Source organism: Acomys minous (genome assembly GCF_964271855.1).
Source record: "Acomys minous genome assembly, chromosome: 5".
Classification (NCBI taxonomy): Eukaryota; Metazoa; Chordata; class Mammalia; order Rodentia; family Muridae; genus Acomys; species Acomys minous.
This window is the reverse complement of record NC_140494.1, coordinates 802,128-815,536: the sequence shown is the minus strand read 5'-3', so window position 1 is coordinate 815,536 and position 13,409 is coordinate 802,128. Positions and strand designations below refer to the sequence as shown.

The 13,409-nt window shown below is 38.2% G+C and overlaps 1 protein-coding gene across 5 annotated transcripts in view; it reads right to left on the bottom strand.

The window, feature by feature from the left end:
* The window catches only part of RYR2 (ryanodine receptor 2), a 545,494-nt gene that overhangs the window by 93,203 nt on the left and 438,882 nt on the right, over positions 1–13,409 (bottom strand). For all 5 annotated transcript variants that reach the window (XM_084782769.1, XM_084782771.1, XM_084782772.1 and 2 more), the window contains exons 71-74: positions 12,382–12,474; positions 10,241–10,411; positions 8,873–8,932; positions 1,932–2,066 (exon numbers count right to left, since the gene is read on the bottom strand). In XM_084782769.1, coding sequence (XP_084638895.1) covers positions 1,932–2,066; positions 8,873–8,932; positions 10,241–10,411; positions 12,382–12,474 — 459 coding nt within the window. The remainder of the gene's footprint in view (positions 1–1,931; positions 2,067–8,872; positions 8,933–10,240; positions 10,412–12,381; positions 12,475–13,409) is intronic.

Here is a 13,409-nt window from a genome sequence, read left to right as displayed (position 1 = left end):
TCTTGAACATTAAAACTGACTGAGCCATTACAGACATTTTAACAGGGCAATCTTTCTAACTGACAAGCACTTACTTCTCTGACCCTCTGTCCTCCATAAGATCAATGTAACTAACTAGTAAATGCCCACTTCAATTGTCTTCTTGATGGGTGCATTAGGTAGAATAAGCTCTTACAGAAGACAGTGCAGGTTAAAACAGAATCAAGAGCCAAGTTGTCCAGTGAGATACAATGTATCCCAATATAAAATTTCACTTTAAGGTCTGGGACTTTAAAGGCAGCAGTTTTGATAAATACATGACATTCCACCGAATATGATGACAACCCACTAGCATAGATGAAGCTCATGAGCACTTGAGATATTGTTGTGAACTAGACAGAGAAGGATCCAACAGGCATGTAACCACAAAATTTGGCAGAGAATTATGAAAGGAAAAATTTAAGTGGTGGGAGAGGCAACGCTGAACCATCTTCGTATGCTATTTAACCAGCCAAGGCAGGATTAGATGTTCAAACAATATCTAGTATAAATCAAAGCAACATGTTGATTAATGTTATGATTATATATGCAAATTGGCTTGAGGGGGATAGAAAAATCAAAATATATTCTTTATATCAGACACATAGGAAGGTGCCTGGAATGACACGGAATTTTATTATTTCAACTTCAGTATTAATAGAGCATGTCACATGTACTGTCACAGACCCACTGGCACACTACCCTTACCTCTCACCATGGTGTAATCTTGTTTTCTTATTTTAAATATTTATTTCATGGGTATGTTGAATATGTATGTGTGGGTGGATGCTTACATTGATGTGTTTCTGAGCTGAGGGAAGAAATCAGTGTGAGGTGTTGTTAACGCTCTCTACACTAGTATTTGAGGCAGGATCTCTCGCTGAACTTGTAGGTCAGTGGACGGAGGCAGGCTGCCTAAACAGTAAGTCCCCAAGACATTTTTGTCTCTGCCCTTCCACCTCAGTTTTGGAGTTACAGATATGTGACACCATATTCATCCTTTACATAGGTACTGGGAATCTGAACTCAGGTCCTTAAGTTTGCACAGCAAGCACTTTACTTACTGAGTCATCTCTCCAGCTCTCTAATGTTAGCTTGCTGACTAGATGTCATGTTAAAAGAGAACATGTTTCTTTGTATATAGCATAACTTTCATTTAGCGCATCTAAACTTTATACATGCAAGTTCAGGTATATGTATGGATACATATATTTCATCAAGGAATGCTTTTAATGTGATATAAATATATACAATATAACCTTCTAACTAAGAGTAGCTCAAGAATTACTGCTTAGAAAATTCTTGAACTAGGGGGACAAAATAGAAACAAAACACCTAAGAACTTAGTAGGTAAAACAGGAGATGATTGAAAAACGTGACACAAAAACATTTTTCTCATTTAGGATTTCACTGTTAATATATTAGTCTCGCATCAATGTAATTTGCTATTTATGTCAGAGGGAAGTTGCTCAAAAATGTCTCATAAAACCACAGGTTAAGGAGGTCAAAGAGAAAACACCTCAGATATTAATCAAGTAAAGGACAAAATATCTGACACATATCATATGAATTATTAAAAATGATATAAAATAATATATTTGAAATCAGGTATAACTCTGAGATAGTTTGTTAGAAATATCTATAATAAAGTCTATACTACTAGTAATCTATAGACTTGTATAAAATTTTGAAAAATAAAATAAAATGAAGGCCTTGATCTGCTAAACATAGTGTCTACAAATATCTCCAAAAACTATAATCTTGAAAATAACAAATTATATGCTCATTGTAATAAGTATTCTAAACATATATGGGGCTTGGGGAGGGGCCACAGTTTAAAAAAATCAATGTACATTTTTAAAGTATTTTATGTAGTTAAGGCAATTATGATTGAAGTACCACTAAAATCTGACCTGCTCAAGGTGGAAAAGTACATTTGCTATATCCAGGACGCGTTCCACTGTCCTCTCTGGGTCTGAGGTGTCTTCCGTCCTGTTTGGCAAGTCTTTATATAGTGCCATTTGCCACCTGATTGCAGGATCTTCCAACTGTGGGAAAGGAAACACAAGATGACAGCTGAAGAGAGAAGGCATCCAGCAGGGTGGCCATTAAGCAAACACAGGCGGCTACTGAACCACACACAAAACTACAGCTACATAGGGGAAGCCTAGAGAGCCACTGGACTGCCCTCCATATGATGGTACTATGTTCCCACAATGTGCTGAGGAGATTTCAAACCTATATACAAACACACACATAGGCAACTGTGTGAGGAAACGGAAAGATTAGTTTTAACTGACTGTGTGTCAAGGTATAACTACATTTTATGGTGCACATCTTAAATGTGTCACAAAACAAACAAACAAACAAAGAAAAAACCAGCAAGCAAACACTATGCAGAGATAAAAAATAAAACCTTATATATTCATGAAGTTATCATGTATCAGAGAAGATAGGAACTGTTTATCATCTTAATCAGGCTCACCGGGAAGGCATATAAGGAAACATAAGATTGGGAATATTTCCCTAGAGTACTAAGATGTAATTAAGGGGGAAATATGTGGTGGTTAATTGGGGCTGGAGGACACCAGCCTTAGCATGTGGGGATCTGGAAACACACTGCAGTTATGGGAGCCACCTTGGGGTGGCTTGGGAAAGTCACCAGCAGCACAGCAGCACAGTCAGCAGCACAGGGCCAGGAAACTTCAGCCAGCCTGGAACCTCCCAGGATTAGGTTTTTGACAACAATGTCAACAAGATCTGGGCTTTTTTCCTGAGACAGAAACTCAGAGAGATGCGGAAGTGGGAATGACCGTCTTCAGGGGGAGTTGGTAGGCTGACCAATTCAACCACTACCCAGGTGCAGACCCAGGTCTTTGAGTGGGCCCACTCCAACATCCTCACCTTCTGTGGACTGAGGTCAGTCCTGTGGAACCATATCCACAAGATCCCCAGGACTCAGGGCAACAGCAGGATATCTGAAAGTCTCTATGATGGTCCAGAATTGATGCTGTAGCTGAAGTCAGAGACTTCAGACTAGACTAAGGACTCACTGCAATGAACACTAGCAAGTGAAGCTATTTGGACAAAAAGTATACTGCTCAATACACTGCAACTTTCAATGGCCCTACAATGAATGGAGACCTGGCAAAATCAGAGGAGCTGAATGGCACGTGCATAGAAGGCTGCTGCAGACTGAGGAGCAGCTCATTGCCCAGACGGTTGACAAAAGTGTGTTGTTGTTGTTGTTGCTGTTGTTGTTGTTGTTGTTGTTGTTGTTGTTGTTGTTGTTCTTCTTCTTCTTCTTCTTCTTCTTCTTCTTCTTCTTCTTCTTCTTCTCCTTCTTATTTTGTTTTTTCCTATTTCTAATTATTTCTCTTTCCTTTCTAATTTTCATTTTTCATTTACTTTTGGGGGAAGGCTACAAGAGTAGAAGGTGGACATGGAAAGACTAGAAGATTAGTGGTATTGGAGTAAATGCTGTGAAACTGAATCCCAAAGATTCAATTTTAAAAATGTGTTTAATTTTTTAATAAAGAAAATAGAAACAGAAGCAACACTGCCCAATTTATTTTATAAGGCCACATGAGTCCCTGATACCCAAACTACATAATCACTCAATAGGGAAAGAGAATTATAAACTAATTTCCCCTTATGACCACAGATTCAAAAATAATAACATATTTGCAAACAGAATCCAAGAACACATCAAGAAGATCATCCACCATGATCAAATAAGCTTCATCCCAGAAAGGCAGGGATGATCCAATATATGAAAATCAGTAAACATAATTCATCATATAAACAAACTGAAAGAAAAGAAAAACACATTATCATCTCCTCAGATGCAGAAAAAAACCTTTGACAAAATCCAGCCCCCTGAATACAAGGAACATACCTAAATATAATAAAGGCGGTTTATAGCAAGCCTGTAGCCAGCATCAAAATAAATGGATAGAACCTCAAAGCAATTCCACTGAAGTCAGGAATGAGACAAGGCTGCCCCTCTCCCCATGTCCATTCAAGTTAGTGCTTCAGTATTGTAGAAGGAGATCAAAGGAATACAAAGTGGAAAGAAAAAAGTCAAAGAGGCCAAAAAGTCTTTATTTGCAGATTATGTATTAACATATATAAGTGATCCTTAAATTTTCCACCAGGTAACTCCTACAGCTGATAAAGACCTTCAAAAAAGTGTCGTGGATACAAGATTAACTGAAAAACAAACAACAACAACAAAAAAATCCCAGTAGTTTTCCTATATACAAATAGCAAATAGACTGAGAAAAAAAACCCTTCACAATAGCCTCAAATAATATAAATAATATAAAGTATAAAGTATCTTGGGATAACTCTAGCTAAGCAAGTGAAAGACTTGTATGACAAAAACTTCAAGTCTTTGAAGAAAAACACAACAATAATGAATTATTTCTAATGATATTCAGCTCTACTCATAGCTCAGAGTCTGGTCCAGTCACCATCAGAGAGGCTTCCTCTAGCAGCAGGTGGGAGTGGATGCAGAGACCCACAGCCAGACATTATGTGGAGAGAAAGTCTAACTTGGAGGTCTCCATCAGGTCCCTCCCCTCAGAGCCCAGAGCACAGAAGATGGGACAGTAAGATTGTAAGAGTCAGAGGGGAGGAAGGGCACCAGGAGAACATGGCCCATTGAATTAACTAAGCAGGGGCATACGGGCTCACAAAGATGGAAGCAACACACACAGGATCTGCATGGGTTTGTACCAGATCTTCTGTGTATATGGTATGGCTGTTAGTTTGGTGTTTTTGTGGAACTCCTAACTGTGACAGCAGGTGTGTCTGACTTGTTTGCCTGCTCCTGAGACTCTTTACCCCTGCTGGGTTGCCTTGTCCAGCTTTGATGTGAGGGTTTTGTCTTGTCTTTTTTGGTTTGTTTTGTTGTTTTTGTTTCTTGTGGGTTTTTTGGTTTTCTCTGACAGGGCTTATCTGTGTAGTCCAGGCTATCCTAGACTCGCTTTTGTAGACCAGGTTGGCCTCAAACTCACAAAGATCTGCCTGCCTATGCCTGTGCCTCCTGAGTGCTGGGATTAAAGTGGTGTACCACCTCACCCACTGCCATGTCTTAAAGTATTGTGTTTGGTTGTTGCCTCTTGGAGGCCTATTCCTTTCTGAAGATATAATTAGAGTTTGAAGTTGAAGTGGAAACAGATGAAGGAAAAGGTAAGATAAAGATAACCTTCCTCGGTCTCCACCCTACTCACACACTAACTGTTGAAAGGTTTATGTGTGCATTTTTATAAATAATGAAATAGGCCCACAACTAATTCTAAACTTAAGGAGTTTAGACATACCAAATTCTCGTTGTAATGAAGACTCTTATATAAGATGAACCAATGCGGCATATATTCTTTTTGCTCACCAAAAAAGAAATCTCATCGTTTTATTTGGTAATATTATTATATTTCAAGAACAAAAATTCAAAATAGAATATTTGTGTTTAATTTTTAATCTTTTATTTTATTGAAATGTGTGTCTGTATGTGGCTATGTATGCATGAGTGCATGTGCCCACGCAGGCCAGAAGAGGGCGTCAGATCCCCTGAAGTACCTGGTGTGAGTGCTGGGGACCGACTTCCATAATGGTCCTTAACAGCGGAGGAGGCAGCACTCCAGCCTCAAAGATCTTTTTAAAAATATTTTTTCTTTATGTTTTTAAGAAAGACTTTAAAAAAATCATAAATCTGAGCAGATATAAACATTTTGGTGGGAGAAAACCCTCCATTTTAAAGAAATAAAATGTAAGAGCCATGCCTTTCAAAATAGACAAAACAATATCCGTTTTCTTCTCCTCTACTTTAGAATTTCCACTGAAAACAAAACTGCATGTTATGCAATAGAAATGAAAGGAGATCATTGAAAAATTCTAAACTCCTAAGAAGGCATAGCTCCAAACGACAGAAATAAATCTGAAGTGAAGATAAACTCAGGGACAAAACCTCATACATGAAATGATGTCTTAAAAATTGTCCTTTGCTCAAAATAAAATGCTTTCTTTCCTCTGTTACTTATCTTTATCAAAGGAGTATGTGTTTCATTTTTGATCAGGGTTTTAAAAAATATTTATTTATTTATTTATTTATTGTGCATATAGTGTTCTGCCTGCATGTATGCCTACATGCCAAGATACAGCACCAGGTCTTATTATAGATGGCTGTGAGCCAGCATGTGGGTATTGGGAATTGAACTCAGGACTTTCAGAAGAGCAGCCAGTGCTCTTAACCTCTGAACCATCTCTCCAGCCCCTAAACAGGTATTTTTGATAAAGCAAAATCGTTATGTTCTCTCTCATACAATGGCTCCCTCAAGGCCTCTGCCTCTATCTAGGGTCCCAGTGGAGTGTGGGTGGTGAGGCTAAGGTGAGGCTGCTTTACAGCTGGGCCCATGTATCCATCCAGACTTTAAGAAGGGTGGCTCCTAGAGTGGAGAGAGGTGGGGACAGGCCCTATACAGGTAGTTCTCACATTAGATGAGGTAACAAGCCCTCTTTCTTCAGAACCTCTTTGCCAAAAGCCATTCTGCTAAAGGAGTTCAGCAGTCATGTGGGTTTTCTGGAAGGTAGTCTGGTATTTTGCAAGGTCTGTACCATGATGCACCCCCAGAATTTCTTCCAACCTCTGACACCACTTTTTTTCTGTGCTGCTGTATCTCTCAAAAATCTAGCACGGTGTGAACCATCACTTTCTGGGTATTTACCCACTCTGATTTAGCAAACCTCCTATGGGATCTTTATGAAGAGCCACTGCTGATGTAATTATTCCCAATAATAGCTTTATAGATTTTATGACTCAATTCAAACTATTTTCGAAGTAAAAGCTAAACAGTTGATAGAAAGTTTATGGATGCAATAAATGCTTTTGGGGACCTCTAGATGCCTCCCTAGGAGACAAGCTTGAAACAGACTTGTGGCTTCAGCTAAACATTCACTCTAGAGACGGTACCAAACATCCTGGCCCATGCCATAACTATAGACAAGTTGGTTTAAACTTCCCATGAACCCAGAATATAATGGTGCTACCAAGAAATATCTAAATTAAGTACATTAGTGTCAAAAAATACAACTGTTTCATTGTAAATTTTTATGCCTTGTCAGCTTTGGCATAAAATACTGACTTCTAAATTTGCTTTGTATCTTGGAATGAAAGACAGATAAAGTTATTGTCCTGAATTTGCTATAAAATAAGAGATAGCTAGAAAATGTGTAGCCAGATCAGTCATAATTGAAAATGCATATATCTTGTAACCTCTTGGATCCCATTAACCTTTAGGCCTTGTCAACCTTTGTCATTATGAACTCACTATGAACTTATGTAGTAGATACATAGATAAATATTTAGTTTTAGTGAAAAAACACATAACCTGTTATATTTTCAAATTCATCTGTTTTGTGATTAATTGCCTTTTTGACCCTGAGGCAATTCTTTTTCTGATGTTAAACTCTTTGTCTCAGAAGTATAAAAATTGTTAATCAGACAATAAACGGGGTTGAAGTTTTTAACTTCATCCACCTGTTCTTCTCAAAGGCTTGTGTGTGTGTGTGTGTGTGTGTGTGTGTGTGTGTGTGTGTGTGTGTGTGTGGTCTATTTTCTATCTCTCTCTTATTTCTTATTTCCTTATAGATTCACAAATAAGTTAACAAACTCAGGGCTTAGCCATCAACGGGCACACTTTAGCCTACTGGAGATTTTCTCAAAGGCGCCTAACTATAGATCAAAGAGCTTCTTTTTACAACCCTCTGCAGTTTCAGGATAGAAGCTGCTTTTTCCAGTCCTGGCTACAGGGAAAAAGTAGTCAGTGTAAGTTTTCCTTGTCAGTGGCAGAGCAGCCTGTTCTGAGCTACAGAAAGGAAACCTGTCTCTCTCCACTCTTCCCTGTCCTTACTGAGTGCACTGGGAATACAGAAGTGTGTTTTACCTCTACTAAATCTCCTAGAAATGCAGGTCTGTGGGAAGGAGTATTTTAATACACTAAAGTACTACTTAGTGGTTTTTAAAAACATTGTTATATCTTCATCTTATTTTTATAAATTAGACAGAATCCTCAGAAGGGTCACTGACTGGAGGAGAAACCTAAAGGTGGGGTCACAAAATGGTTAGATCTCTTTTTATGGTTGGTTTTTGCTTTTGGAGACACGGCCCTGTTATGTACCTCAGGTTAGCCACAAACTTACAATATTCCCACCTCAGACTTCTCAGTGTTGAGATTACAGGCATGCACTGCTCATCATGCTCAGCAAAAAAAGATTTCTCACATAATACATCTTATATGTAAATGAGTGATCTATTTACTGGTAGCAAAAAATGTCCAAGTAAGAGTAAATGCATACTGTATTATAAACAAGCAAACAAACAAATAAACAGTTTTAGCACTTCCTTCACTCCTGCTGGAAAACATAGTTTCTCGTTACATTTGTCTTCAAATGGATTTTTCTCTCCTTGAATTAACTCACTTATTCCTACTGCAGCAATTCTCAGTACCTCCTATGTAAGAATAGTTACTAAATAGACAGTTTTGTCTGAACACTAAAGGAAAATTTCAACTTGTTATAGATATCTGTCTTCAGGTCCCCCAAACCATGAAAAATAGTTTTAAAAAGTGTATATGCAGGATTTATTCAACCTATGGCATATTGTTTCTTAATTTTATAATTTATGATCCTCTACTTTCAAGAATACACCATTTATTACCATTAGGGTTGTTAGTGCAAAAATCTTTGCAAGTATAATAATGGCCCATTAAAATAATTTTATTTGGAAGTACGAGACTATTTGTAGTATTATTCTGAAAACATTAAACATGATTTGGAATAAAAGCTGGCTTACCTTGCCTTGTAAGTGTATGTTGCTGCGGATTACATCCCGTACTTCCTCCTCAGTGTCTTTCTGTCAAGAAATACATGTTACCTAAAAGAAGTCTCATAATAAGTGCATCAACTGCCACAGTCAAAGAATAAATCAAAATGCCATCACATAGTGTATGTCAGACATAGTGTATGTCTGACAGGCATTTATATCAAACTGCATACTGCAAATTTAAAGCATTCTCAGATCTTTTTAATCCCCCCCACCCCGTGTGTGTGTGTGTGTGTGTGTGTGTGTGTGTGTGTGTGTGTGTGTGTGAGAGAGCGCGCGCGCGCGCGCTCGCTCGCATGGTGCATGTGTTCACATGCATGCAGTTGCCCATAGAGTCCCGAAGAAGATGCCAGATACCCTGGAGGAGTTGCAGGTGATTGTGAGTTGCCACAGTAAGTTTTCTGGGAGCCAAACTCAGTCTTTTCCAAGGGCAGAACATTCTCTTAACTGCTGAGCTGCATCTCTACCCATCAGGAAATATTCTCTACACTGAAACTACTTTAAACACAGTTGCCATCTACTTTAATTGCTCAGTAGGGGTGTCAAGGGTCAGCAGAGTGAGTATCTAATTCATAAGAAGAGAGAAGACTGAAGCCACATGGAAGTAAATCCATGGCTTTCACATCTCCATAATGAGATGTTTGCATGTCACCACACACTCCATAGCAGAGCTGGAACAAGGAGTGTGTAAGTGAAAATCATATATCACAAAACTCTGCCTAGGACTCCCTCCATTCTCTCATCCTAGGACACAAAACAAGATCCACATAAATGCTTTGCTGTTAGTCTCTGGGAAAGGGGACAGGCAGAATGTATTCCCTGCTTTGCATAAATACAGACTAATAATCCCAAGGCACATCACTGAAAGCTTACAGAGTCATCTGTAATTATGCAAAATAAAATCAAGGAAACAACTCTAGCAAAATTAAATCTCAGTGCCTAAGAAGGACCAGAGCTCCTGAAAGCTGACACCTCACCTAAGCCACCACTGGCATAATGCATTTTGCTTCTAATGTTGAAAAATCACCTCACAAAAATCTGTCCATAATTCTTATATAGATTTTATGAAGGAGCTATCCATTTTACCCCCTGTGGCATGATATTCATATGTTTGCCTCCAGAATATGCCTTGGAGGTGATTACCATGACTCAGGATAAAAAAAAAAGCCCTAAAAATAATAGGCAGTCATTGATTTGAGTCCTAGGGACTGCAGAAAAAACTATTTACTAAAAAAAATATGTAACTGTAAATGAAATATAGACATAGTTATTCAAAGGATGCAATGCCAAAGCCTGGAGGTCTGATGACTACCACCCCTGGGTGACCAGGACACTCACCAAGCTAAATCGATTTTTGGCCAGAGCAATGAGCTCTTGGTCCCCAGGGGCACAGATGTTCAGCCCAATAGGCAGCAACCGCTTCAGAGCTGCCACAATCAGGGACGTCTGCATAGAGTAGCGGTCCCCTTTGCGCTTCATCTTCTTCCTTTCTTGATCAGAAACGGCCGCCTGTGGAACAAAGATGAACACTGGGATGCCCAGCCACACCGCTTTCATTCAGAGCTTCCTAACCCTTGACATAATCATGGTTCCACCTTCCTTGATTTATCCTGGTCCCTATTTTCAGGAATCCTAACCATTCTGAAATGTTATCTTTTCTTCCTAGCGTGTTTTTTTTCTTTTAGTTTTTATTCTTCCTATATCTTTCTCATTTACTAATGATATTTTATTCCCATATAATTGTTAGATAGAAAGACACATATTATTAAGGAATTCCATATGTTAATTTCACATATAATATGCTTTCTAAATCTCAATTATTAAAGAAATTTAAGTACAGAAAGCTTATTTTTGTTTAGATAGATACTGTACAATATGCATGCATGTACAGGATTTTTTAAAGATATGTACACATTATCTGGATTGTTTATAAGCTATCTGTATAGTTTATACATAACTTTTGCAAAGTGCATTTTCCTCTTTTGTTATAAATTTAGTCTATCTCCTGAGGAACTGAGTTGTATGCCAGTCTTAGTGATGCAGACATTCAGGAGCATTGGTGTAAAACTGCAGCATCTTGTGACTCTTTTAAGGACTATGCTGGTCCACAGGGTACCTCAAATCTACATTGAGTTCTGATGGGCAGAGAGTAGTCTTCTAATAAAGAGAGAAAGTTCTAACCTAAGAATTTAATTGCCCCATATCCGCTTAAAGTACATTGGGTGTCTTTCTTTCATTTTCTTTTCCTTTCTTCTTTCTTTCTTTCTTTCTTTCTTTCTTTCTTCTCTCTCTCTCTCTCTCTCTCTCTCTCTCTCTCTCTCTCTCTCTCTCTCTCTCTCTCTCTCTCTCTCTCTGTGTGTGTGTGTGTGTGTTGATACAGGATCTCACTGTGTACCCCTGGATGTCCTAGACTTTGGCTGGCCTAGAATTCACAGAGAGCTGCCTGCCTCTGCCTTCCAAGTGCTAGAATTAAACACATGCACCACAGCAGCTGGCTATTGGTAGCAATAATTCCAACCTGAATATCATAGGGAACTGATACATGAAACAACGGGGAGTTTAGCATGCAAGTGATTGTTATTACTTAAAAGAAGGTGAAATAGCCTATGCCTTTAATCCCAGCACTGGAGAGGCAAAGGTAGATGGATCTTTGTGAGCTTGAAGCCAGCATGAGCTACATAGTGAGTTCTAGGATAGTGCACACTGGAGCACTATGTCAAAAACAAACAACAAATAAACAAAACAAAACAAGAAAATGAAGGTGGACTGAGTTATAGCCTGGTACTGAAAGAATTCATAGCAAAGTGAGAAGTGATGCAGCAGTTGATTAATTTTTTTAAAAGATTTATTTTTTATGTGTATAGAGATTTTGCCTGCATGTATATCTATGCATGTGTGTTTTGGTACCTACAGATACAAGAAGAAGGCATCAGATCATGAAAAACTGGAGTTACAGATGGTTGTGAGCCACCATGGGATGCTGAGAATTGAACTTGGGTCCCCCACAAGAGCAGCCAGTACACTTAACCACTGAGCTGTATCTCCAACCACAACAACTGATTCATTATAAAGGTATACTAAGTCATAATACTGCAGTATATTATTCAATATTTAGTTGTATTCCATCAAATATATAATTTTCTGAATATTAGAAGCAAGAATATTTATATTCCAAAGATATGTGTTTATTGTGTAGATTGTATATTTTATATGTTCCAATTTGTAAGAAAAGTATTTTTAGTAAGTTTGGTTACAGGTTATCTATAAGAATGTTATCCTTCAAAGGTCATTTTTATGTCTCAGTGCTTTATCACATCTGATTCAAACTATTCCTAGAAACAAAGCACAAATGTCTTTACATCACTGAGTGATATTATCAAACCAACCCAATTTCTATTATGAAAGTTTTCACCAAAAATAACCCTATATAAGCCATCATCCCATAAAGGAACATTGAAACAGATGAGAAGACTTGATACCTTGGACATCTTGGACTTTGTGTCAGTGATGAGGAAAGACATGTTGTTGATTTCATTCTGTACCACAAAATTCTGTTCTTCTCTCTTGAAATTCTAAGAGGTTGCAAAGGAAATTTCAGTTAAAACTACTTGGAGAAAGCAATATAGTCAGAGTGATGGAGGAGCCCATTGTGTCTTCAAGGGCAGATGATGCTTTGGTGTCTGACATGCCAAGATGGCTAGGTTAGGGACAACTATTTCACGAACTATATAATGTGAGTGTGACTGAGTTTTTCCAATGCTGGGGATGAAACTCAGGGCTTTTCCCATACAAAGCACCTGTTGTGCCACTGAGTATATGCCCAGCCCCTCTTCTTACTTCTTATTTGAAGATAAGTTCTCATTAAATTGTCCAGCTTGGCCTTGAACTCACTCTGTATCTTAAGCAGTCCATGACCTTATAAGCCCCCTTCCATCACTTTCTGGGGAACTGGCATGACAGACCCAGGCTGTGAGGCCCACCTTCAATGGCTATTTTGAAAGACAGGACACCAAGTTTAGAAAGTTTAAGTCATGAAATCACAAGTCGCCAAATGACAGTATGAACACGCCATCTCCAGTTTAGCTTGGGAGTGGCATATGCTATCTCCTGGGATAAACAGCCTTTCTAGAGCACACAAAACTCTGATGTAACTTTCTACTTTCTATTCTGATAGGTATTTCATCTAATTCTAAAAGTGCCATGACATTATTTCATGTGCTTTTAATTTTGAAACAGAATGGTAAAATCAATTCATTTTAAGTATCTGGAGACAATATTGATATGTATAAATAGGTTTGATTCTAAGATATATATCACTACCCCTACTATTGAAAGTACCATTAAATGAGCCTTCTGGTTATACTAAAGAGTCCTCATCCTAAACTATTCTTTAAGAAAAGTTAAAAGATGCTTCATTGGTGTTTAAGTGCCTGGTGAGTAGAATACATATGCCAATTTTCCAACAGTTTTCAATATCTTAAAGCATCTAGCCCTGGATCCCTCCCAT